Genomic DNA, 27,683 nt, shown 5'->3' with positions numbered 1-27,683 from the left:
GCGTGTGGCATGGGCAGCTTACACATCTGGAAAGACACCATCAATGCTGAAAGGTATATCCAGGTTCTAGAGCAACATATGCTCCCATCCAGACAACGTCTCTTTCAGGGAAGACCTTGCATTTTCCAACATGACAATGCCAAACCACATACTGCATCAATTACAGCATCATGGCTGCGTAGAAGAAGGGTCCGGGTACTGAACTGGCCAGCCTGCAGTCCAGATCTTTCACCCATAGAAAACATTTGGCGCATCATAAAACGGAAGATACGACAAAAACGACCTAAAACAGTTGAGCAACTAGAATCCTACATTAGACAAGAATGGGTTAACATTCCTATCCCTAAACTTGAGCAACTTGTCTCCTCAGTCCCCAGATGTTTACAGACTGTTGTAAAGAGAAAAGGGGATGTCTCACAGTGGTAAACATGGCCTTGTCCCAACTTTTTTGAGATGTGTTGTTGTCATGAAATTTAAAATCACCTAATTTTTCTCTTTAAATGATACATTTTCTCAGTTTAAACATTTGATATGTTATCTGTGTTCTATTCTGAATAAAATATGGAATTTTGAAACTTCCACATCATTGCATTCCGTTTTTATTTACAATTTGTACTTTGTCCCAACTTTTTTGGCATCGGGGTTGTATGTGTGTGTGCTCATTGCTCATGTGTGTGTGTTCACTGCTTCAGATAGGTTAAATGCAGAGAGGAATTTCACAAGTGTACGTGTGATGAATAAAGCTGTTCTTCTTATATAATGATTCTACCCCATTGTTAAGTAGATAAATCACTGCAACAATAAAATATCACCTTTCTAATCATTATCTTTCTTCATCTATATAAACATGTCAGCATTTTAAAAATGCAGACGACTGAAACTTACATTGGGGTCACTAGAGCAACTCATCCCTCCCTAGTAATATATAATATATAGTTACCAGTCAGCACCAAAGTAAAAATCCCATGGTTAAATTAGTAACAAACATATTTAGCCTAAAGTACCATGTAACCATAGTAGCATCATGGTCACCATCAAATACCATATTTAAAAAAAAAGTATTTACTATAGTCCCATAATAAAGTCATGGATGTGTCATGGGTAACAGAAAGTACCATAGTAAATCCATGGAAGCATCATACACTAATATTACACACATATTACATAATGAGTCTTTGATACTGATCCCAACTATCAAACTGTCAGCTGAGTTGACAGGAAAAAGAGCAAATACTGAAAATAAATTGCAGAGTGGCATCACTGAGGTAACATGGCAGTTAGTTTTTAATTGGACATGGCCACAAAATATTATACTGAGGCTACAAGACAATATCTTGAGGCCACTAGTTAATATTGCAAAGCCCACATATCACATAACTGATGACCAATAATAATAATAACACCGAGACCGTCAATGATGGCACAGCTCACTTCAACCCCGTGAGAAATCAAATCTGGGTAGAAGTTATATGCAACCTAGGTACCCCTACCTTCATGCCAGATAGAATCAAAATCGGTGAAGAATTGAGGGAGAAGAAGCGATTTGTGTGGAAACTGCTCATTAGGGCTTAATTACTCCATATCTTCATTATTAATTGCAATTATGCAAATTTGGGTAGAAATTATATGCACCCCAGGCAGACCTACCTTCCTGCCGAAAAGGATAAAAATCAGTGAAGAATTGAAAGAGAAGAAGCGATTTTCGTGAAATGTGGTAGACACCGGATGGACGATGGCTGACAGACAACACATGATGGCCTAAGCCATCATGTGTCACCCAGATGAGCTAATAATACTAATAATTGTTGTTGTAGTTGTTAAAAAAGCACTTGTGTAGCAACGTCATACTTGGCCTCAGGGGAATTATTTTGATAAGAACTGGCAAAAAATTCACTTTGAGTTTTTGCTCAATGTGATGTTGGTTAAAATGTTTCTACGTGACAATGCCAGTAACTCCATTATGTCTTTATGTGTCATTCCAAGATTATCGGCAATCAGCATGGGTAAGTTTCTGTGGTCACAAAGATTTCATTCATTTTTCTCTGTGTTTCACTCTTTTCACAATACAATTGCCACAATTTAAGTATTTTGTGGCCAGCAAATAGATCTTCAGATCTTGTATCTTTTGGCCTCCACATATATAATTATTGGCACACCTTATTAAAAAATAATCAGCAATAATGTCATGTCACTGCCTCTGTATATAATAGTTCCTGTAGTATGTACTAACTGGGCTGAGTTTTACTGAACTGTTTTATCATCATTATAGACTCCAAACTTTACATAGGTTAAACAAGAAAATCAAATATCTAACAGTTCAGTGAAGAACATGTCAATGCAAGGTTTAGCTACTGATTTGACAGCTGACTGATTTGAGAAAATGTCAGAGGGCTTTTCTTCCCATGATGTCACCACCATCAGTACACAAAATCTTAAAGGCAAGGCATGAGTTCTGCAAAGGAGAGAGAGAGAGAGAGGAAGAAGACGCCCGTGGGAGGAAAGTGTTGGTGTCTATGACACAATTTTTTGAAGGAGGCACTATATTGTGTCAGACACAGGCTTACTCTAACTATTCAGACACGCACAGAGAAGCAAACATGCAAAGTAACCTTAGGTACACATACCCTCCAGTGTTCACAGTTGATGCTGTAGGAGGCTTTCAGCATCAGGCTGCAGGTATGGAACCTCCCCTGGTCCCCTGCTGGACATTACCTCCTGCCCGAGTCCAGGCCAAAAGAAGGGGCTGTGGAGGAATGAGCTCTGCAAGATACTTCTTGATTATGGTCCTTCTGACAGTGTTTGCTACACTGGGACTTGGAGCCTATCAGCTCTGGAGGCTGCAGACAGAGCTGCTACATCTGAAACAGGTGAGACTTATCTGTCTGTTTGTTTGTCTTCCCACCTGTTTGTTTCCCATCATGTTTGCCTATAAATAGCAATAAGCTAAAATCTATGCAATGACTCTATGTAAAATTGTTTTTATAAGAAACCCAATTACTTGTCCTCATAACAAATTTTTGAAGAAAATGGTCAATAGAAGTCAAGCCATCTGTGGCTGAACCATTAACCATTAGTATGAAATTAGTATGAAATAGATAAGCTCTAAAATAAGTTGTTATTATTATTATTATCAATAATAATAATAATAATTATTATTATTATTATTTATTATTATTATTTATTATTATTATTAAAACTGATAATTGCCTGTAGAATTTTATAGTATTGGACATATCTCCAACATTCAGAATGGTTCTGAAATATTTTAAACCTTTGCTTTGCTTAAACTTTCTTTTTCTTACATTTTCTTCTGGTGCATAGTGCTTTACGTGCAACTTGACATTTACGGGACCATTTTAGCATTTAAGTAAGGTTGTGGTCACCAGTCCAGCGGTACAGGATATCCTTTACTTAAATCAGACAGCACACAGTCTTGCTTTCTTATGAACTCACACTGAGTGAGCATCATGCATAAAGATAGTTTCTAACTGATCCATATTTATGCATTAAAATTTGTGCAAATGTATTTTTGTGCACACTTGCACACGTCAGTCAAAAATATCATACAAATATGTGATGCACCTCTGAATAATGATATATTTCTCTTATCTTTATGACAGGAAATGCACTCACAAAGTTACAGCAGTACACCACAGAGGCTAGTTGGTAAGTTCTAATCTTGGTTTACTCTTTCATCCTATCATGCTTCATTTATATCTGATACAAAATTCACCATGCTTACAAATATTGATAACATGCAATATTTTCTGACTTTTGCAGGGCACCCAGTAGAAGATATTAAAGAGCCCAAGCATACACCAGCTGCACATCTGTTGGGTAAAGAGATAATCCTAATGTATTCAGTAGATCCTGCTATATAATTACACTATATCCGAATACCAAAGTGTAATCAAAACACAAAGTAATCAAATAGACCAAGCAACTCTCTCTCACTCACTTACTCACTCACTATCCATTCACGTCAGTTTCCACCAGCCAGCAGGTGTGACATTGCATGATAGGCTTTCACCCTCATTTTCCATGCTGTTCGGTCCCTTGTGTCAATATGCAAGCAAACACCATCTGAATATTTGATAGGTAAAAAGAGCTGAATTAGAAAAAGCATTTAACAAATATTCTGTCATATTCAACATCCTAATATATATATATATATATATATATATATATATATATAAAACTAAGATACAAATTTTCACCAAACTAAATTTATAATGATCAAACCTCACATTAATTGCAAACCAATCAACTCTATCTCACAGACTTACACAGATGCTAATTAAAATTCCATATTAAATGGACCTGGACCTAAACTTGGTAGGGCAGTAGATATCTAAGAGCATACTTGAATTCATGTCTAATAGCCAACTAATAATATCATCTTTTCCTCTTATCCATTCAGGAAAAAGCCAGGACAAAAGATCAAAGACCCTGAAGTGGGAGTCAAGGCATGGCCGTGCTTTCACAGATGGTATTCTGTACCATGATGGTGGTTTACAAGTGAATGAGACAGGCCTCTACTTTGTCTACTCACGTGTGGAGTTCCGGTCAAAAGACTGTAAGCCAAGGGACTCTCTGGCCCACATAGTGTACATAAAGAGAGGCGAAAGGTTTCTAACACTCATGGCCAATCATCAAGAAGGCTTCTGCCAAGCTGGAAGCAAGGAAACGTGGACAGCCGGAAGTAACCTTGGCTCCATGCATCAGCTCAATCAGAATGACTGGGTGTTTGTCAATGTATCCCAACCAACCCAGCTCAGTTTTGATGACCAAAGTAATTACTTTGGCCTTTTTAAACTCCCATAAACACTCATTGTGTTCCTCAAATGTTTGGCAAGCCAGTGTTCAGAGGAAACGGGAAAAGTGCATTTGAAAGGCCAAATTGGCCTTTTGATTGGGAATCATCTAAGGATGTTTGACTGTCCTCTCTATATAAAATATTAGCCATTTTTATTGTTTACTGAACACTAACATGCTCCTGTGTGGAGTAAAATTACAGTAGTGTTATTTATTTACAGAATTTTTTTATGTATGGATGTCTGGGCATGGTCTGAAGCAATATAATATGCAATATAAATATATAGCAATATAAATGATGGTCAAATTGACCATAAAGGCCTAATAGTATACATTTTACAGTAATTATTGTTTATTCATTCATTATTATTAATTACATAAATTATTGTTGTTGTCATTGTTGTTCAGTAAGCATTTGTTTCATAAATAAATGATTATACATTGAACAAATATTAAGAAATGACTATTTTAATGTCCAACCAAAAATAGTGCATGTAGTTACCATTATATCACACAGTTGTTGTTGATGGCAGGGGAAACAGTGGGCTGGTACTGGGAGAGATGGAGGAAAATATGCTAAGCATTACAATTAACATAGTTTCCAGGTCTGTTTGTATACTGACCATATAATTAACATTTTGTTGCATGAGTCATAACTTGTTACTTTTACCAATTCAAAAAATTATCAAACGTTTGAAGGGTTTTAATTTTTGGCAAAGAGATGCAGCATATTCAGTATTGCATACTGAGGTTTTAAATACACTCTTTTGGGCCATCAGGCAACTCTGCAATGTTGCAGTTTCATTCCTCATCATTTCTGCAAAGCCCCTCATGCTGGCTTCATCGCAAAGCCACAGATATACATGCTCTCTCTCTCTCTCTCACTCACTCACACACACACACACACACATATTTCGGTTGTTGACGCAGAACACAGTGTCTTTTTTTCAGTTTCCTTCCTGTGTTGTAATTCTGGTTCAGCAGCTGGAGGTAAATTGTCAGACTGTGAAATTTGGTAAATTTGTAAAGTATAATATAAACTACATATATCTCCTTCTGAGTTCCAGTAGAACAATAACTGTTGTGTGGCAAATTTTGTGTATGGCCACACCCACTTTGCCAAAATGGAATGGAAGTGCTGTAAATATTTGTCATGTCACCGAAAAATATTTGATGAAAGACGTGATTTGCCACACGAGATCTGACAAAAAAAAAACAAACAAAAAAAACATTTCACGCTTCAGTAGTACTCAGTGTTAGTCTTAGGCAACGCAGAAGGCAAGCACACAAATGTGCCAAGCACAGTACTGTAGTGCATTATGTAGTCTATTATGTAACCAGGAGTGGACTTTAAATGTACCCATAATTATTATTTAAGATGTGAATCAGTTAATAACAACCCTGAAGGGAAGATAAACTACCTGTATAATGTTATAGTGTCTAGCAAAAGTATTCATCCCCCTTGGTGTTTGTTTGTCCTGTTTTGTTGCATTACAAGATGGAATTAAAATGAATTTTTGGAGGGTTAGCACCATTTGATTTACACAACATGCCTACCACTTTAAAGGTGCAGATTTTTGTTTTATTGTAGCACAAACAATAATTAAGATGAAAAAAACAGAAATCTGGAATGTGCATAGGTATTCACCCCCAAAGTCAATACTTTGTAGAGCCACCTTTTGCTGCAATTACAGCTGCAAGTGTCTTGGGGTATCTCTTGATTAGCTTAGCACATCTAGCCACTGGGATTTTTGCCCATTCTTCAATGCAAAACTGCTCCAACTCGTTCAAGTTAGATGGGTTGCATTGGTGTACAACAATCATCAAGTTATGCCACAGATTCTCAATTGGATTGAGGTCTGGGCTTTGACTAGGCCATTCCAAGACATTTAAATGTTTCCCTTTAAACCACTCCTGTGTAGCTTTAGCAGTATGTTTAGGGTCATTGTCCTGCTGGAATGTGAACCTTCATCCCAGTCTCAAACCTCTGGCCAACTCAAACAGGTTTTCCTCCAGAATTGCCCTGTATTTAGTGCCATCCATCTTTCCTTCAATCCTGACCAGCTTTCCTGGCCATGCAGATGAAAAATATCCCCACAGCATGATGCTGCCACCACCATGCTTCACTGTAGGAACGGTGTTCTCAGAGTGTTGGGTTTGTGCAACACATGGCATTTCCCATGATGGTCAAAAAGATCAATTTTAGACTCATTTGACCAGAGAATCTTCTTCCATGTGTTTGGGGATTCTGCCACATGCTGTTGGGCAAACTCCAAACGTGTTTTCTTAAGCAATGACTTTTTTCTGGCCACTCTTCCATAAAGCCCCACTCTGTGGAGTGTACGGCTTAAAGTGGTCCTATGGACAGATACTCCCATCTCTGCTGTGAATCTTTCTAGCTCCTTCACTGTTATGTTTGGTGCCTTTGTTGCATCTCTGATTAATGCCCTCCTTGCCTGGTCTGTGAGTTTTGGTGAACAGCCTTCTCTTGTCAGGTTTGTAGTGGTGCCATATTCTCTCCATTTTGCTATAATGGATTTAATGGTGCTCCCTGGGACATTCAAAATTTGGGATATTTTTTATAACCCAACCCTGATCTATACTTCTCCACAACTTTGTCTCTGACCTGTTTGGAGTGCTCCTTGGTTTTCATGTTGCTTGCTTAGTAGTGTTGCAGAGTCAGGGTCCTTCCAGAATAGGTTGATTTATAAAGACATCATGTGACAGATCATGTGACACTTTGATTGCACACAGGTGGATCTTAATCAACTAATTATGTGACTTATGAAGTGAATTGGTTGGCCAGCTCTTATTTAGGGGTTTCATACAAAAGGGGAGAACATGCAAACTCCGCACAGAAAGGCCCTCACCGGCCACGGTAACTGGTGACTCTAAATTGAACATAGGTGTGAATGTGAGTGTGAATGCTTGTCTGTGTCTATGTGTCAGCCCTGTGATGACCTGGCGACTTGTCCAGGGTGTACCCTGCCTTTCGCCCGTAGTCAGCTGGGATAGGGTCCAGCTTGCCTGCAACCCTGTAGAACAGGATAAAGCGGCTAGAGAGATGAGATACGAAAGGGGGTGAATACCTGTGCACATTCCAGATTTCTGCTTTTTCATCATAATTATTGTTTGTGTCACAATAAAACAACAATTTGCACCTTTAAAGTGGTTGGCATGTTATGTAAATCATATGGTGCTAACCCTCCAAAAATCCATTTTAATTCCATCTTGTAATGCAACAAAACAGGACAAACACCAAGGGGGTGAATACTTTTGCAAGATACTGTAGATATAAAGTGGATATAAAAGGTCTCCACACACCTGTTAAAACTGCAATGTACAAAATTAAATCAAGATAAACCAAGATAATTAATGTCAGATCTTTTTCTACCTTTAATGTGATATACCTACTAACAAAATATATGAGAATGAGGACAGGCAGACTATATAGGTGATGATGAAATTGAGAGTAAGTCTGTGACTGGTCTTCTTTTATTTAGTGTATAGCTATAGGTATGTGTATATGTATGTACTGTATATATGTATTGTATGTGTGTATATATGCATAACATAAGTATCTGTATATATGATTTGATTTGGTCGATATTATACCATGTCGGTATGTTTTGGTATGTTGGTATGTTTTCTTTTTTGTTTATTGCTTTTGTTTTCTTTTGTATATATAGTTTATTATGGTGGAAAGTGACATTTGATTAGCGGTGGTATAGAGGGTTAGGATTGGATAAGTTATTACTTCTTCCTAATCCTTTCTGAACATTGTTATGTTATTGCCTTGTGGCTACGCTATTCTGTTTGTTTATGACGATGTTTTGATTATTGCATTTTTATTTAAATTTTTATTTTTATATCTTCTTTATTGTTCAGAATAAAGTAATCAATCAATCAATCACCTTATAATAACCTGGTTGCATAAGTGTGCACACCTTTTTATAATGGATCATGTGACTGGACTCGGAATTAACCAATCACATTCAAACTCATATTTAAGTCTTTATTATACACCTGGCATCACTGATGTGATACTGATTAACCCCAAATAAATATCAGCTGTTTCTGTCAAAATTTCTTGACATCGGTTTTATCCAGCTGCTGATGGTCCACAAAGAGTTTACAAAGCATGTACCAGATCTCACTATGGAAAGGTCCATAACATTCCAAAGGTTCCAAAATATTTAATGTACTATGGAACACCCTGAAGGCCTTCGTCAACAAGAAAATGGGGCACCAGAGTGACATCACAAAGAACAGGACAGCCCTCCAAAATTGACAAAAGGAGAAGACAAAAACTTATCAGGGAGACTACCAAGAGGCATACAGAAATATTAACAGAGCTGCAGGAATATTTACCAAGTACTGGTCACTTCCTGCATGTAAAAACAATCTCTAGTATTCTTCACATGTCTGGGTGATTGGGTAGAGTGGATAAAAGGAAGCCCTTTCTCTCCCCCCCCCCCCCAAAAAAAAAAAAAAAAAAAACTTCCAAGCTCACCTTAATCACCCCAAACCATGTGGCAAAATGTGTTATGGTCTGATGAGATCCATGGTGAAGCATGGTTCTGGCTGCATCATGTTATATGGCTGCTTCTCTTCAGCTGGGACTGAGGCTCTGGTCAAGATAGAGCAAATCATGAATAGCTCCACAAACCAATCTATACTGGCCCAAAACCTGCAGACCCAAAGCAAAAATCCAAGTCAACAAAGGACTGGCTTCAGAAGAAGTTGTTCAATGTTTTGAAATGGTCCAGTCAGAGCCTAAATCATAGACATGAAGAGAGCTGTACACAAGAGATCAACTCACAATCTGATAGTGCTTGATAGTAGTTTGATAGATCTGGAGCAATTTTGCAAGGAAGAGTGGAATAAAATTGCCATTATCAAGAAGTGCTAAGTTGGTAGACTAATTCAAAAAGCGATGTATTACAAGCAAAAGGTGATTTATCCAATTATTAGTATGTTTGTGTAACCAGGTTATTGTAAGTTTTTTCTTTTTCATAAAATGTTTCTTTTAGTTTTTTGGCTTGAATTTTGTTTGCTTGTTTGTCACATTAAAGTAGGAAAAAAGTCTGACACAATTAATTTTCATTCATTCATTTTCTACATCCAATCCTGCAATTTAACAGGGGGTACTGATTATTTTTATATCAGCTGTGAAAAAATTTTAATAGCAGCAAATATTATCCACATTTGTCTTGTTCCTATGGGTGGGACTCAAGATACCACTCATGTTCCACTTGTGGAAACAAACACACACACACACACACACCACACACACATGCATGCGCCCCCAGAGGAAATGACCATTATGGGCCAACTATGAACATAAAGATCAATAATGGTTTATAGTGAAAGTTTAAAGTCTTTATGAATTTTAAAAGAAATCTGTGTATCAGACATGTGATGCAGAGTAAAAATGTCAAAAGTAATCATTCTGATATAACTATACAATTCTCAGAACTATGATGAGATAAAAATCTTAAAAAGCAAACACTGTTATAACTACGGTATATGATTCTCAGAACTATGATAAAATCAAACTCTCTCTATAAACCACTTACAAGGACCAATAGGCTGTGATTTCATCAGAAAATTAACAAAGTGAGAGACATTTTGTAAAAAAAAATTGATTCATTACTGCGTTTTGAATCAGATTTTAATATAGAGTTGCCACATGTATCTGTATATCTGACTGGATCAACTGCACTATCAGGTGCACTTTGTAGGTAGGCAGTTACTAACTCTCACCTATCTAATTGTTAGTTTCTCCTCTACTTTGTCCATCACTGAAAAGAAGCCACTATAGTTGCATCCCTGACAGCATTACTTTTACGTGGTGCCAGTATAATGGGGGGGGGGGGGGGGGGGGATATGTAATTGTGGTTAACCTCTTAAATAAGCATATTTGTCATTGAGTAGGCTGTATGTTTTTGGAACATATGCAATATTGCAAAAAAGGAGATAAAACAGAAAACACAATTTGATTGGATGTGAGGCAGTTCAACCAATTGATGGCAGCAGTAAGCATGATTAGAATAATTAATTCAAAATTAATATATCAACACAAGTGATCATTTGACATTTCATAACAGTTGGACTGGAACAAGGCGGCACAGTGGTGTAGTGGTTAGCGCTGTCGCCTCACAGCAAGAAGGTCCTGGGTTCGAGCCCCAGGGCCGGCGAGGGCCTTTCTGTGTGGAGTTTGCATGTTCTCCCCGTGTCCGCGTGGGTTTCCTCCGGGTGCTCCGGTTTCCCCCACAGTCCAAAGACATGCAGGTTAGGTTAACTGGTGGCTCTAAATTGACCGTAGGTGTGAGTGTGAATGGTTGTCTGTGTCTATGTGTCAGCCCTGTGATGACCTGGCGACTTGTCCAGGGTGTACCCCGCCTTTCGCCCGTAGTCAGCTGGGATAGGCTCCAGCTTGCCTGCGACCCTGTAGAAGGATAAAGCGGCTAGAGATAATGAATGAATGAATGGACAGGAACAGTGAATAATTTTATTGAGGGATGTCCTCACGTTTTTAAATACGGCAATTTATTTTTTTCTGCAGATCACTGGGTTCAAAATGATCTGCACCCTTACATTTAATATATTGTGATCAAATCAACTGTGGAGTTTTAATTGTCATTTCGATACACTGATTTTATCTTTGGGGTGGCACGGTGGTGTAGTGGTTAGCGCTGTCGCCTCACAGCGAGAGGGTCTGGGTTCGAGCCCCGTGGTTGGCGAGGGCCTTTCTGTGCGGAGTTTGCATGTTCTCCCCGTGGGTTTCCTCCGGGTGCTCCAGTTTCCCCCACAGTCCAAAGACATGCAGGTTAGGTTAACTGCTGACTCTAAATTGACTGTAGGTGTGAATGGTTGTCTGTATCTATGTGTCAGCCCTGTGATGACCTGGCAACTTGTCCAGGGTGTACCCTGCCTTTCGCCCATAGTCAGCTGGGATAGGCTCCAGCTTGCCTGCGACCCTGTAGAACAGGATAAAGCGGCTAGAGATAATGAGATGAGATGAGATTTTATGTTTGGTGGCACAGTTGGGTAGTGGTTAGCACTGTCACCTCACAGCAAGAAGGTTCTGGGTTTGAGCCCAGCGGCTGATGGGGGCTTTTCTGTGTGAAGTTTGGATGTTCTCCCTGTGTCTGCGTGGGTTTCCTCCAGGTGCTCCAGTTTCCCCCACAGTCCAAAGACATGCAGGTTTGGTTAACTGGTAGCTCTAAATTGACCGTAGATGTAAATGTGAATAATTGTTTGTGTCTATGTGTCATAGATAGAGATAATTTGGTGACTTGTCCAGGGTGTACCCCACCCCTCGCCCATAGTCAGCTGGGATAGGCTCCAGCTTGCCCACAACCCAGGATAAGCGGTTACGGATAATGGATGGGCGATTTTATGCTTTTGTTTTTACAACCATTTCACTATGTGAGCATTATTGAGCCATTTTTTTACAGTAGGGCATTAGGTGCTTTTCCTTGTGTGCGTGTGTATACATAGGCCAACTGTTGATTGGTGAAGTTCAGGCACTGCAATTTGTGAGATGCTCTCAGGAAAGTATCCTTTCTTGCAATGCTTCAAACAGTTTGACAGTTTGACAGCTTTAACGGTTAATTTTGAAACTTGACACCCACAAGAATCACCTAAACTGTGCAATCCTAAAACCGATCTTTGTGCTCTTTTTTTCCTCCTTCTTATCATGGGGGGAAGGCTCAGGGTTTGGGTGGGGGGCAGTTGGAAACTTCTTGCCATGGTAGTAATTGTGGTTTATTGTATTTTAGTTATGTAGTTTTTATACATCTATTATGTGATTTTAACACATGAATCACCATCTGTCTCTTTAATATTAAAAATTATTTGGTTTTTCCCCATTGTAATGAATGCAGGATTTTACATTTTTTTGTAACCTCATATAAGGTCTTCAACATGTGTCTTTTTAAACATCATTCTCATACAAATCTATGCAAATAAAAGGTCAACATGAGCTGTGAATTTAAATGCATGATAATGAGAGAAATTAATTGAGGTAGAGTACATAAAGGCATTATTTAAGCTTCAGCATTAAGCCAAACCTCATACATTAAAGTTAGTCTATTTTAGTTTAACTGCATGAGAAGATTTTGTTCATATGTGTATTCTCAGTCACAGGAATGTAGAACCAAGTAGAACAATTTATAATAAAGTATCCAATATCAGCTCAATTCCATCCACCTCACTTCCAGTGTTTCTGGTCTTCGCTCCCAATCCACCATGACCCTGACCAGTATAAAGTGGGTACTGAGGATGAATGAATGAATCAATGAATGAATGAATATCCAGATTAACAATGCTAGCAGGCAAAAACCCACAGGCAGGAATTAAACAGGTATTTCCTCCCATCTCTTATTATATGAATCGGTGAATAATCAGAGCCCAAAAATAAAACTGTGCAGCTGCAGTGTAGGGCTCCAAGATTTTCACTGAAAATCACTGTTATGCAGAATATTATGCCTGTCTTTTCAAACATTGAGGTGAGGAAGCGCTCCCTTGCACACTTTTTGTGTTTAAAAATTGTGATGACACTCTAATCACCTGTGGTTGGTTGAATGGGGTGAATTAAATCTAACAATGCAAGCTGTAGGATTCGTAAAATTAAAGCAAAAGACAAAAACTGAAACTTCTGTTATATTCAAATTCTCAGTTGGATCTAAATCCCACTTTGCATCCAAATTTGTAGCAGCATTGAAAATGGAAAGGACAATAAGTAGTATCTTATTTGCCATGACTGTTACAAATGTACACTGATCTCAGTATCAAATCTGGGACCCTGGAGCTGTAAGGTGGCAACATTGCTTGTACTGCTTGCTGCCCTGTTGCCAGCATGACTTACCAAATAATATTATTCTAAACAAGAATCATAGCACTCTATAATAAATTATACATAATACAGTTTTTCCCCTAGTTTTTTTTTTTTTTTTTGGGGGGGGGGGGGTATGGTATTGGATGAGGATGGTCACCTGCAGGACCCCTCCCCTTGGCTCGTATTACAGAGCATTTAGACCTGGACAAACAGTTGGAGTCATATTTAAATCGTCACATTTATCTTAGAACAATAATTAGAACAATTTTTACATTAGAACTTTTTTTTTTACAACAGAACAATTATTTTACAACAATCTGTTTTACAGTAGAACATTTCTTTGACAAATCTTTTTTAACAAGTATGAAGAGATTAAAATGCCATATGAACCATTTATAGTTCTAATTGATTTATAATTCTAATTAGAAAGTCAGATAGCTTATTTCTTCTTTCTGTAATTAGTTTTCACTCACCTCTCCACTGCCTATCACTACTTTGATTTATAAATCACAATATTCTGCATAACAGTGATTTTCACTGTACTAAAGTACAGTAGTAGACTGACTGTGCTCGTTTGAAATAACATATAAAGAATAAGTCATTTTCTGTGGCTAGCTAGCTTGAAAATGTTTACAAACTGATATCATATTCCAACATGATCTCACTATGAATATTCGTAACATAACGTTAGCTAACAATATAGAGTGTCTGAAGACATCATTCACAGGTTTTTTGTTTGTTTGGTTGGTTGGTTGGTTTTTTTTTAATGTTGTATGTCCTCTATCTTTTGCCACTTGGGGGGTTCTGACATTGCTATTGTTTGAATTGAATCGTCTGAATCATTTTTGAGCACACGAGAGGAGAGTGCAGCTTGAGTGGGGGCTGTTTCTGCATGGTCCCAGTGCCTGCAGACCCTCCTGTTTTTGAGCAGACGCTTTTCCACTTGGTCCTAGTGCCTGGAATCCTGTTTTTTGTTTGTTTGTTTGTTTGTTTGTTTTGTTTTTCAGACTTTAAAATGTGTGTGGGGGGGGGACTTTCGGGGGTCCCATTGGGGAAGGGTACTTTTGCCAGATAAATTGTCAGATAACTTTTCTGAAAATGGGGTTAGTAATTAATGTAATTCATGTGCCTCAATTCCTTTAATGGATTAAGAAGTAAAAAACTTGACAATTTACCTACCAGACCCTCTATGTATACATGCATTTCTGTTTTAGTATAGTTGTATATAATTGTTTTTGTAGGCCAAACCTAATTAAAAATTCCCACCAGATTTACAAAAGTTTATTTTCTTCAGACTCATACACCCGTATTTGCCAATCATTCAAACCTACTCAGCGAATTCATGGAGAGCTGATTTTTAGTGACAATAATAAAACTGTGTGTAAGCTATAAAGAGCTGAATATTTAATCCCTTTTCATCTTTGTTAAAACATCAAATCTGTATTTGACAATTTTATGTAAAATCATCCATCTTTATTACATCATGTGTTTTGTGTTGTATGTAATTTAATTAATATATAATTTTATGTATGAACATTTTTATATCTTTTTTAATGTTTAATATTCATGCACATATAATCCATTCATCTGCTTATTCTATTCAGGGGCACAGGCAAGCTGGAGCCTGTCCCAGCTGACTATGGGCGAGAGGCAGGGTACACCCTGGACAAGTTGCCAGGTCATCACAGGGCTGACACATGGAGGCAAACAACCATTCACACCTACAGTCAATTTAGAGCCACCAATTAGCCTAGCCTGCATGTCTTTGGACTGCAGGGGAAACCAGAGCACCCAGAGGAAACCCACACAGACATGCATTATGGAGAGAACATGCAAACTCCACACAGAAAGGTCCCTGTCAGCCATTGGGCTCAAACCCAGAACCTTCTTGCTGTGAGGCGACAGTGCTAACCACTACACCACCGTGCCACCCTGCATATATAATGTTTTAACTTTTTGGTCAGCACTGTATACAGAGAATGTAGCTGTGAAATGTAAAATTTTAGAAATGTGCATTGGGGTAATAGTGTTTTAAATCTGTTTTGGATCTGTCATATCTATCACACTATCATTGAAATGTAAATTATGAAAAATACAATCGAGAAATTGTAATGGAAAGTGAAATTAGTAGTCGTAAATATAATGAAGAATTTAGGCCACACCAATTCTATTAGTTGGTTCTTGGAATCGCCGCTTGAAGAAAATGCAAAATGAAAAAAAAAATAAAATCGAAATCGACTGCAGGTTGAGGTCACGTGATGTCGAAAACCAATCAAATCGCCCCTTTCACTTTAGATAAAGACTTGTGGAAGAAACATGGCTGTGGAGGGGAATCCTGCAAAGCCTGCTTGTGATTGTTAGGATATTCAGCGAACAGAAGCGTAAAATCTTTGACAGGTGTGTCGAAATTCAAGAGGGGGAAAACTTTGCACAGTTGTACTCAAGATGCCATGAGCTTGTTACCCTGCGATGTGCCAACTTTGACTACAACTCTGTGGAGGTGGGTTTGATTTATATATTTCACTGATTGATGTGAGGGGCAAACAAAAATCATTCGAAGTATTTAGCCATCAGAAGTAGCCTACTCCTGGTCAAATCTTTTTTCTGTGCATTGTAGATGTTCAATTGACTGTAATTCAATCATTTATTTAGCCTATCTGTTTACTGGTTTGCCTGATAAAAGACGTGCAGCCAGAGCTAGCCCTTAATGCATATGGGTGGAAATAAGATAAGCTATTAAAAGAGCCATATGAAATGTGTAACAGTAATGTATTGTCTTTGTTTCTCTATTATGAAAGCCCTCTATTTCCACTGCTAATTTTACCATCAGAGCATTTTTTAAATTTTATTTTTATTTTGCGTGCTCGCTTCATATTTTTCCTGAAAAAAATCAGAGAACCAACTAATTAAATTGGTGTGGCCTTATTTTAATTATATATTGATATTTAGGAAATTCATAAATCTATGAAATAGACAGTCATTATAATTTAACACCATGCTATTGCAGAAAAAAAGCCAAGTCATCAAAAACCTGTCAGAGGATAAGCTGCACTGCATATGCATCACTTTGTTACTTCAAAGGCCAAAGTGGTTTAAAAGACCTTCAGAGAAAGGAAACAAAAGACGCTTGAAAAGTCATTATAATCTTTCGTTCTTCACAACTAATGTGAGTTCTGGCAAGACCACTGCAAACTTTTTTCCATGTCAACCTCTAAATGTGAGTCATCACGCAGAGCAGGTTGCAAATAATGGATGGCTTCTCCTTTAATTCTCATCAGTCTTTTTTTTCTGATTTTCCAAACCCCTAAATTTTATTTTTTGTAAATGCATAATTGAAGTAAACTGTAACTTTTCAATAAATATTGTCATGATTCATTTTGGAGATCATAAAGCTTTTTATTATCTAACAAGAAAAAAAGTGTCCAAGGGTCCCCCACCCCCCACAGGTCTCCCCTGAAACATGGAATAATGCACTGGATAACAGAGACATTAAATGCACTGTAAGAGGATGCATTTCATGGTCAGGTGTCATAGTACCCAAGACGTACAGAGACAGCTACTGGATATAAAATGCACAGCTCATTCAGGTAACACATTCAGAGCATAAGTTTTTGACTGTTTGTATTGCTGTGGCAGTTTCCTTTGGAACTAGGAGTCTTCCTGTGTGCTCATTCCCTGGATGACTACAAATAAATTAAATCTCATTACCCTGACCCCACATGTGTTACCTACAAAATGTCCCTACTATATCATATTTGCCTTCTTTTCAATTCTTATTTTGATAGGCATTGAGGAATGGTTTGACAGACTCTTAAAATGGAACCCTATTTCCCTGTCTATTGCTCATCTCATCTCATCTCATTATCTCTAGCCGCTTTATCCTTCTACAGGGTCGCAGGCAAGCTGGAGCCTATCCCAGCTGACTACGGGCGAAAGGCGGGGTACACCCTGGACAAGTCGCCAGTTCATCACAGGGCTGACACATAGACACAGACAACCATTCACACTCACATTCACACCTACGGTCAATTTAGAGTCACCAGTTAACCTAACCTGCATGTCTTTGGACTGTGGGGGAAACCGGAGCCCTGTCTATTGCTAATGACCATAATTTCATTATTAAAAAATCTGCAATATAAAATTAGTTTGCATTAAAACACACTTTAGGTGACAATAATTCTGCCTTATGACTTATTACTATTCTCACCACATTCTCAGTAGACTTGACTACATAGGTCCCAAGTTTCCAACTTCCAAATGCTGGTCCATTTCTGAAGTGATACAGGAGGCTGAGGCTACACAGCAGCCAACTGATGGAGGCAAAACCACCAAGGGGGGAGGGTGTGGGAGGGGGTATCCCCCTCCCATTGGAGGGTCTGAGGTTCTCCCTCAGAATTTTTTTTTAAATGATATTGAAATATCCAATTTCCAAGCATTTCAACTTATTTTTATGACATTTATATTGGTATCAAACTTGCAAGTGGATCGTGTATCTGGTGACAGTTTATAACAGCACATGTTTAGCATCTGACAGCACCAAGCAGTATTTATTCTGATGGGGCAATGACCTTGACAATTGATAAATCACACATTAGTCTTAGAACACTACAGACCAGTCCTGGGCATTTTACGGCCCGCGGGCCGCATCTGGCCCTTTGGTTCATTCTGACCGGCCCGCGTAAGGTTAATTAGAAATTACAAAATAAACATATTTTCTAATTTTACCTCATGCATGGACTGAATGCACATTGCTTTTATTTTGAAGTTGTGTTCAACAAAAACGCAATGCGCACGACAGGAACATGACATGAAATCCCACGAAACCTAATCCCACGATAACTACTTCCGTAATTTGTCCAGACCGACCACAAACTTGTACGTCATCCTTCAAACAGTCCAGCCAATCACATAGTGTGACGTCACCAGCAGGCGCCGGAGCCCGAGCCGATCTGTAGATCTGATACCTACACTGAATTGACGTTGTTGCGAGCAGGTCACATGAGGTGATTAGACTACAAATGTGGGCATCATTATTATAATAATGATGTATCTTGCTTGATATTTGGAGTAGAAAGACAATACTGTGATGTCTTTATTGTGTTTTGGGGTGAATGTGACTGAAAAAAAAAGGTACAAATGTTCACATTTTGTTAACCATTGTTTTGGGAAATTTGATTGAATAAATGACATATTTTTTGTAAGGCAACCTCGTTTTTTCCATACTCTTACCAGTCTTAGCAGCTTGTAAAAACAATATTATTTACTGCTTTATATAAAGAAATACAATTAATATTATGCAGAAGTTAGTTCAGCCTTTTGGTCCGGCCCGCCACAAAATTTTCTGTTTCTCATGTGGCTCCAAGGAAAAAATAATTGCCCACCCCTGCTACAGACATTCGGCTATTATAGGTCTGCACTAGAGTCCATCAGATGCAGATCTAGATTTTAGATACATTAAAACACTGGTATATTTCCAACATATGGATCTCTTTGCAAACCAGTGATATAAAGGGAAATTTAAGCATTAGCCCTAGATCTTGTAAATAAGTTATTTAAAAATTATATATAATCACTGGGGCGGCACGGTGGTGTAGTGGTTAGCGCTGTCGCCTCACAGCAAGAAGGTCCTGGGTTCGAGCCCCGGGGTCAGCGAGGGCTTTTCTGTGCGGAGTTTGCATGTTCTCCCCGTGTCTGCGTGGGTTTCCTCCGGGTGCTCCGGTTTCCCCCACAGTCCAAAGACATGCAGGTTAGGTTAACTGGTGACTCTAAATTGACCGTAGGTGTGAATGTGAGTGTGAATGGTTGTCTGTGTCTATGTGTCAGCCCTGTGATGACCTGGCGACTTGTCCAGGGTGTACCCCGCCTTTCGCCCGTAGTCAGCTGGGATAGGCTCCAGCTTGCCTGTAGAAGGATAAAGCGGCTAGAGATAATGAGAATGAGAATGATATACTCACTGTGCAGAAAGCTTTGCCTGGCTGATCTTTCACAGGCTGTATACATGGCAATGCAAAAGACCATCCTTTTTAGAACGCGCGCACACACTCATTTCTTTGGTGTCTTTGTAATTGGTCTATCATTATCTGACATGATTACACAAATGACTGATCATGCATGTGAGATATAAATTATGTATGGTAGAGATCAATAATTATAAAGATTAACTTACATATGTACATGCATGCAGGCTACGTTTACATTACGTCGAATCAGCGGATCATCAGATTAATGTTCTTAAAACGATTCGTGTTTACACTAAAACCGTTAGCCGTGCACACAGCAACACCAATACGCGGGTACGCTCGGCTCCGCAGGCATCCTGCGCTCCAAATCACTCCGCCCTGAACAGCGAGTGCCCTCTGGAGGGTGCGCACTCTGGCCCTGCGCAGCTCGCACAGCGCGCGAGTGAAGTGCACAAGCCACGATTCGGGACTGAGCCGCTGTGTGTGTGATCCCAGCGCACATCACTTACCACTTGCAAGTGGAAGGATGGCAAGCCTAAAGACAATCATAACTACACAATGGGCAGTATTTACATCAGTATTTGCAGTATTTTCATACTTTTATACTCTTTAATGAAAGGTGATACAAGGCGGAAGTCCGCGCCGTTTTTCAGCAGTCGCGTCACATGACCAACGCCAGCGAATCAGGAAGGTGGATGTCACAGTGACGTTGTCCAATGAGACGCCAGCTAGAGCTCAGCACAGCGTATTCGCGTATTCTGAATGTTTACACAGCACCGGAGCTGACACGATCTGGATTGAATACGTGGACGCTGGCGGATTCCCGTTTCCTGGCTTTTCCAGGGGGTTTAATGTAAACGGACAGTGCGTCCGCGAAGAAAACGAGACAGATACGGTCTAATGTAAACGTAGCCGCAATGACAGCAGCTGTCAAACAGACATGGACAAATTTGTTGGTACTCTTACAGCTCAATTGAAACAATGCCTTATTCCTCCTGTTGTGGATAAAAATACTTATCAGCAAGTTTAAGTTTAGAATATATATTTAGGTACTGCCTAAAAGCAGAGCTCCCGATGAGTGTAAAATGTATGAGTAAATGATCCCTTGTTATTTTTTAAAAAGCAAATTAAAAATAAGCACTGGATAAAAACTCATCTATGTTATGTAAATAAAGCTACAAATTTCATTGTCCAGTGGTCAAGAGTTTATGAGATTTTGCCTTGCACTTGTTACTCGGTACCGAATGGTCGCAAAAGACATCAAAAAGCAAGTTGATGCATTACCTTATTCTCTTAATTATAGAGCTCCATTCCATGTCCTTCATGCATGGGGAGCTCGGCTATAAATCCTGACAGATTCATTACTCTTTAGATTTTTCTGATACAGGTTATTTCATGTATTGGCGGGTCAGCTGGTTTGGATACCATTTTGTGGGTCTGACCTGCCAGAACCAGGTCACTTGGGAGGTCTGAACTATTAACTGCAACACAATGTTAATAGTGATGTATGAAGCACACCACCCAGGCTATGGGAGTACTGACTATTTATTATCTTCCTCAAAGAACAGGTTTATACTTCTTTAAAATACGTGGACAAAAAAGGTTCGCACACAAATCCTGTGTTCATTTGGCATGTTGACTGCCTTGACTGGTGAAGAAAATGTATGCATTGCAGTTATTACTGTTAACATTTGCATAATAAAAAAAACACCTTTCAAACCTATTCAGTAGTAGGTTTTGTGTATCAGTCTTCTGGATCTTCCAGGTTAGTACATTGTGGCAGTGAGGGTGGGGTCGAGCATTGGCTGTGAACAGCAAGGAGTCAGGGTGAACCAGGAGGCAACATGTGACAAGGTACACTTGTGTCTAATTACTGACTGTCTATTAACATGTATCTCTCAGTGTCTTGCAGATAGCCAGTAACGAGAAAGAGAGCCATGTTCCCCAACACATATGGTGTCTGTGTTTGTGTCTTAATAATCACATTGAAAAGTGAGAAAAATAATCATACCTGTTCTGAAGCCTGTACCCAGTTTCTCTGTATCCCAAAACCCAGAGAGTTGTCACACTGGTGCCAAAACCTGGGACTAAGGAACGATGCTGCTATGGAGTCCAGACCAGCCAGAGAGCTCTTCCAGACCCTGCTCAGCAACCTCCAGAGCCAGCATCAAGTCCTCGTCAAGCTGTCCATGGATCAGGAAAAGCAATTCCAGGCCCTGCTCGAGGCCCAGCCTGAGGAATGGCAGGTGATCAGGAGCTTGGTCCAATCAGTGGGTACTCCAGTGGTCATTCCTGTGGCCAACTTCCCCATCCAGCTGGTCAAGATGGGGCTGCAGGATGACCCAGAAGTATTCATGGAGCTATTTGAGTGTGTCACGGAGACATGCTCTTAGCCAACCTAGCAGTGGGCAGCCCACCTACTGCTGCTCCTGTCAGGGGAGGCTCGGCTCAGCAGCTCCCACTCACCAGCATGCTGGAATACCCAGACCTGAAGCAGGCTATACTGCAGTGGGTGGGCCATGCACCAGATGAACATCACCAGCACTTCCGTGCTCTGACGTACAGTGAGACCAGCTGCCTATCTGCCTTTGCCCAATGGCTTCAAGACACCTGCCAATGGTGGTTGATTACTGATGAATGCGACACTGAGGGCATCATAGATTGAGTGGCACTGGAGCAGTTTGTTGCCCAACTGCTGAGCAGGATGTCGGTGTGGGTCCGGTGTCACTGTGTGGCATCATTGGAGGAGGCGGTCCAGCTGGCAGATGATCAGCTGATGGCATTTCCAGGAGCAGGTGCTCCCATAGCTTCTCCTCCTCTCTTTCACTTTCTCTCTCTCTCTTTGCCCATCCCCTACACCAGCCCCATGGAAATGGGAATCAATTCCCCTGCAACCCACTCCCCACAGTTGTGGCTATCCTTGTGTTTCTTCTCTCCCTTCTCCTTCTGTGTCTGTGCTGCCATTAACCCTCTCTTTCTTTCTCTCTCCACAGGGGGACACATCCATGCTCACTAGAACCAGGAGTGAGCCTGGCCAGGGCTGTTGTCACAGCAGAAAGGCTGGGATGTCCCAGAATCAGCACTTCCACAAGGAGGTGGGGCTACTGACTTGCATGCCTGATGCACCGCAGGCTTCCCCTGATCGAGCAGGAACATATCAAGTCTCTGTCAGTATTCAAGGGGGTACACATCAGGCTTTGGTGGATTCTGGTTGTAATCAGACCTCCATGCATCAAAGCCTGATTCAATGAGGGGCACTGGGAAATACACAATTGGTGAAGGTGAGATGTGTGCATGGGGACATTCATAAATATCCACTAATGCCCATCACTATTCAATTCAGGGGAGAAAAGCATAGTGTGGAGGCGGCAGTTAGCGCAAGCCTCACCCATCCACTTATCCTGGAAACAGACTGGATGGGATTTAAAAGGCTAGTAGTTAGTTAGTAGTGGGTGGGTGCTGTGGTAGTATGTCATGGGGGAATCCCATTGCAACTTTAGCTGGGGAGGTGGTGTCACGGCTGTCAATGTCAGCTCTGCATCATGATGACACAGAGTGGGGAAGCCCCTCCTCTCTCTCTGGGGAATCCCTTAGTGGATTTCCCATTGGAACAGACACATGACAAGTCTCTGAGGCATGCTTTTGACCAAGTGAAAGCAATTGATGGCCAAAGCCTCCAGCCTAATATTGCGCTTTCCTTTCCATATTTTTGTATGATTAAGGATAGGCTGTATCAAGTGATGCAGGACACTCAAACTAAGGAAGAGACGACACAATTGTTGGTCCCAAAGAGATGTAGGGGACTTTTATTCCATGCTGCTCATCATAATCTTATGGCTGGGCACTTGGTTCAGGATAAAACACTAAACCATCTCATGGCTTGTTTCTATTGGCCAGGGATTCATGCTGATGTCCATAGGTGGTGTGCAGCTTGTCACAAATTCTAGCTAGAAAACCTAGCAGCCATGTCAAAAGCACCATTGTGCCCATTACTGTTAATTGGGATCCCTTTGAAAGAATTAGCATGGATCTCATCAGGCCATTAGATCAATCTGCATGCAGGTACTGCTCTGTGTTAGTCATAGTGGATTATGCAATGTGATACCCAGAGGTAGTGCCTCTTCGCAATTTCTCTGCATGTAGTGTTGCAGAGGCACTCTTCCGCATTATCTCCCAAGTCAGGATTCCAAAAGAAAGGCACTACTTTTACGTCACGCGCACTACAAAATTGTACAAATTATTGGGGATTAAATTGATTCATACTAGTGTTTATCATCCATAAATAGATGGGCTGGCCAAACGATTTAACCAAACACTTTAAAACAGGATTCATAAGTTTGTTAACAAGGATGTTAGAAGCTGGGATAGGTGGCTAGACCCTCTGTTGTTGTCCTCTACTGGGTTTTCCCTGTTTGAATTACTGTGTGGGTGCAAGCCCTGTGGTGTATTAGACATAATTAGAGAAAATTGGGAGGAGGGGCCTTCTGAAAGCAAAAATTAAATTCAGTATGTTTTTGATCCGAGAGCAATACATCATGCACTGATTCACATAACCCAGGAGAATTTGCTACAGGTGTAAGAATGTCAATCCCACCTATAGATTAGATTTTAGGTTAGATTATTTTCTGGCTATAATATCCAATATATGTACAGCGAGCAGGGTAGACAAAAAACATGAATAATACAGCTTTTAACAAAAAAAAAGAAAAGAATCAAGCCAAGATGAGGAAATAAGCACAAATAAAAATGACAAAACCATCTCAAGGGCTTCAAATATGACCTACAACAGTAGAATTTCATAGGATTTGAGGCTAGACAGCAAGATATAACCTTAAGCCCTACTACTCAAAAGAAAATGCTGGGATCACGAGAAAGCCTACTAATACCTTTTCATGGAATTTGCACATATTTTAAGCACTCTTACTTTATCAGAGTTTTTTTTTAAGCACAAATGTTTGAAAAGTTCATATCTGAATTCTCTGATCTGATAGCTGCAGTCAACGGGCATTTACAAAGAATATGTTCTTCAGTTTGAACTGCACCACAAGGGCATAATCGTTCATCGCATGGAATTCTAGCCCATTGACCAGTCTCTACAGCAAGATTGTGAGCTGAAAGGTGTAACCTAGTGGTTGCTATTCTCTCATGCTTTGCAATGTCAGATGAGGTATATATACCTGGCAAGGATAAGTCTGGATTCAAGTTACAATACGTCTTATACTTAGACCGTTCTGATGTTATAACAGAATGTTTGCGGCGTGTTATATCCACCATCACATGATCATCTACATCTAGGAGACTTTGTAGATACCTTGCACCAGACATTTTAGCATCACTACAAATCTTCCATATGGTGTAAAATGGGTCATCAGATAACCTACTTCTGTTATTTAACATGCGTGAAAGAAATCTTCACTGAATATTCATCACTTTTGTTTGTAACGAAGGGTACTCCAGTGCTAAAAGAACCAGATCATTAGGTGTCATCTGTGTGACTCCCAGGAGAGTTTTCAAGGCTGTGTTATATACAGACTGGGCTGCGTTCTTACCTGATCCCAGCCAGGACTCGCAACCATACAAAATGGTACTTAGTAAGGCGGCATCCAAAACTTTTCATTTCACCCAAAATGGAAAATCAGAATTCTTCTTCATGAAGGCTGCAAATTTACTAAGATGTTTTTGCTTACTTGGTAAATGTTCTTTTACTGATGACTCTACTTTTCCATCCTGCATAAATACAAATACTAAATATGTGCAAGTTGTACAATTTTCTACCTTCAAGTCATATGTACAGGTGCCCTGTCTGCATCAGTACCATTAATCACCATTAAATTTGTTTTCAACTGGTTAATAACCATGCCAGAACAGCTACAAAAATGAGCCAACACTTTAATCTTCTTGACACAACCTTCTCAGGTAGTACAACAGAGAGCTATGGCTAAGGGAATTTGCACTGGGAGATAAAGTGCTCATTTTACTGCCCACATCAAGCTCAAAATTACTCGCCAAGTGGAAAGGGCCCTTTGAGGTCACACAGCGAATTGGGCAAGTTGACTATGAGGTCAGACATCCAGATAGAGGCAACACATGTCAAATTTACCACCTCAATCTCCTAAAACCATGGAGAGAGGAGGTTCCTGTGGCTCTGGAAACAGTAGTTCCAGAGAGGGCAGAGCTGGGCCCAGAGGTAAGTCCAAAAAGTTGCAGCCCAATTCATCCCAGTCTGCTGTAGAGACCACCTCTCACTGTCCCAGAGAGCACAGGTTATCAGATTGCAGGAGGAGTTCTGTGATTTGTTCTCATCCCTCCCTCATTGGACTGATCTCTTAGAGTACCACATCGAGACTCCCCCAGTGGTGGTGGCACGTAGCTACTGGTATTGGCTCCCTGAGCACAAGAAAAATGTGATTCAGAATGAGCTCCAGGCTATGCTTGAGATGGGAGTAATTGAAAGTTGCACAGTGACTGGAGCAGCCTGGTGGTCTTGTTTCCCAAGACCAACGGGTCAGTCCAGTTCTGTGTGGACTATAGGAAAGTCAACTTGGTGTCTAAATTTGATGCATATCCGATGCCTCACATTGATGAACTGCTTGATCAATTAGGCATGGCTTGCTTTTATTTGACACTGAATTTAACAAAGGGATACTGGCAGATCCCCTTGACTCATTATCCTGTGAGAAAATGGCCTTTTCCACTCCATTTGGCTTACACCAATTTGTCACCCTTCCTTTTGGGTTGTTTGGGGCCTCAGTGACATTTCAGCATCTCATGGACCAAATTCTCCATCCCTACAATGCATATGTTGTGGCCTATTAAGTGTTTATGTAGATGACATAATCATTTATAGTAATGATTGGGAGTGGCATTTACAACATCTCAGGGCTATCCTGAGGTCACTGAGGTGCACTGGGCTCACAGCAAACCCACAAAAGTGTGCAATTCAATTGGGTGCAAGTATGGTGTCTGGGCTTCCACTTGGGTCATGGGCAGGTGCATCCTCAAATTGAAAAGACTGCAGCGATTGTGGCCTGCCCAAGACCAAAAATGGGGTGAGGCAGTTCCTGGGGCTGGCTGGCTGTTATAGGCGGTTTGTGCCTAACTATTTGGACATCACCAGCCCACTGACTGACCTCACTAAAAAGGGGGCACCAGATTCGGTCCAGTGGACGGAGCCATGCAAACAGGCTTTTGCTTAGGTAAAAGCGGTTTTGTGTGGGAGCCTGCTGTTGCATTCTCTTGACTTTTCTCTCCCTTTTGTTTTGCAGACTGACACATTGGACAGAGGGCTGGGGGCTGTTTTGTCCCAGGAGGTGGAGGTAGAGGAGCACCCGGTGCTGTACATCAGCTGCAAGCTCTCCATGAGAGTCAAAGGACAGCATCACAGAAAAGGAGTATCTGGCCATCAAGTGGGCAGTCTTCACTCTCTAGTACTATCTGCTAGGATGCCCATTCAGACTCTGTTCCAACCATGCCCCACTCCAGTGGCTCCATCGCATGAAGGATGCCAACACGCAGATCACTTTTTGGTATCTGGCCCTTCAGCCCTTTAAATTTGAGGTGGTCCACAGGCCAGGGGAACAGATGGTGGTGGCAGATTAACTCTCCCACCAGGGGGAGTCAACTGCAGGCCAGATGGCTCCCCAGCCTGAGTCAGGCGGTGGGGGCATGTGGCAGCAAGGGTGTGGTCAAGCATCGGCTGTGAACAGCAAGGAGTCGGGGTGAACCAGCAGGTAATGTGATGAGGTACACCTGTGTCTAATTACTGGCCATCTATTAAAATGTGTCTGTGTGTCTTGGAGATAGCCAGTAATGAGAGAGAGCTGTGTTCCCCAGTGCTTGTGGTGTGTGTGTCTGTCTTAATAATCGCACTGAAAAGTGAGAAAAATAAACACACCTGTTCTGAAGCCTGCTCCCAGTTCTTCTGTATCCCAAACCCCAGAGAGTTGTCACATACATACTGTTACGTAAGGGCAATGATGAGGCTGGATGCAAGTGCAGGTAAAGAGTGTTTATTAAAAGGCTTGCTATCAGATCCAAATTGGCAGGCAGAAACATCGTCATAA

At 40.4% G+C, this 27,683-nt stretch overlaps 1 protein-coding gene across 1 annotated transcript; it reads left to right on the top strand.

Moving 5' to 3' along the window:
- Nucleotides 1–2,291: 2,291 nt before the first annotated feature.
- On the top strand, nucleotides 2,292–5,450 carry faslg (Fas ligand (TNF superfamily, member 6)). The gene is made up of 4 exons (XM_060916071.1): nucleotides 2,292–2,867; nucleotides 3,621–3,666; nucleotides 3,781–3,837; nucleotides 4,421–5,450. Exons 1-4 carry the CDS (start codon nucleotides 2,403–2,405, stop codon nucleotides 4,822–4,824), a joined length of 972 nt encoding a protein of 323 aa, XP_060772054.1. The 5' UTR covers nucleotides 2,292–2,402; the 3' UTR covers nucleotides 4,825–5,450.
- The last annotated feature ends 22,233 nt before the right edge of the window (nucleotides 5,451–27,683 follow it).

This window comes from Neoarius graeffei, chromosome 3 (assembly GCF_027579695.1).
Source record: "Neoarius graeffei isolate fNeoGra1 chromosome 3, fNeoGra1.pri, whole genome shotgun sequence".
Taxonomy (NCBI): Eukaryota; Metazoa; Chordata; class Actinopteri; order Siluriformes; family Ariidae; genus Neoarius; species Neoarius graeffei.
Note: the sequence above shows the minus strand (reverse complement) of the source record. Positions and strands in the feature narration are given on the sequence as shown.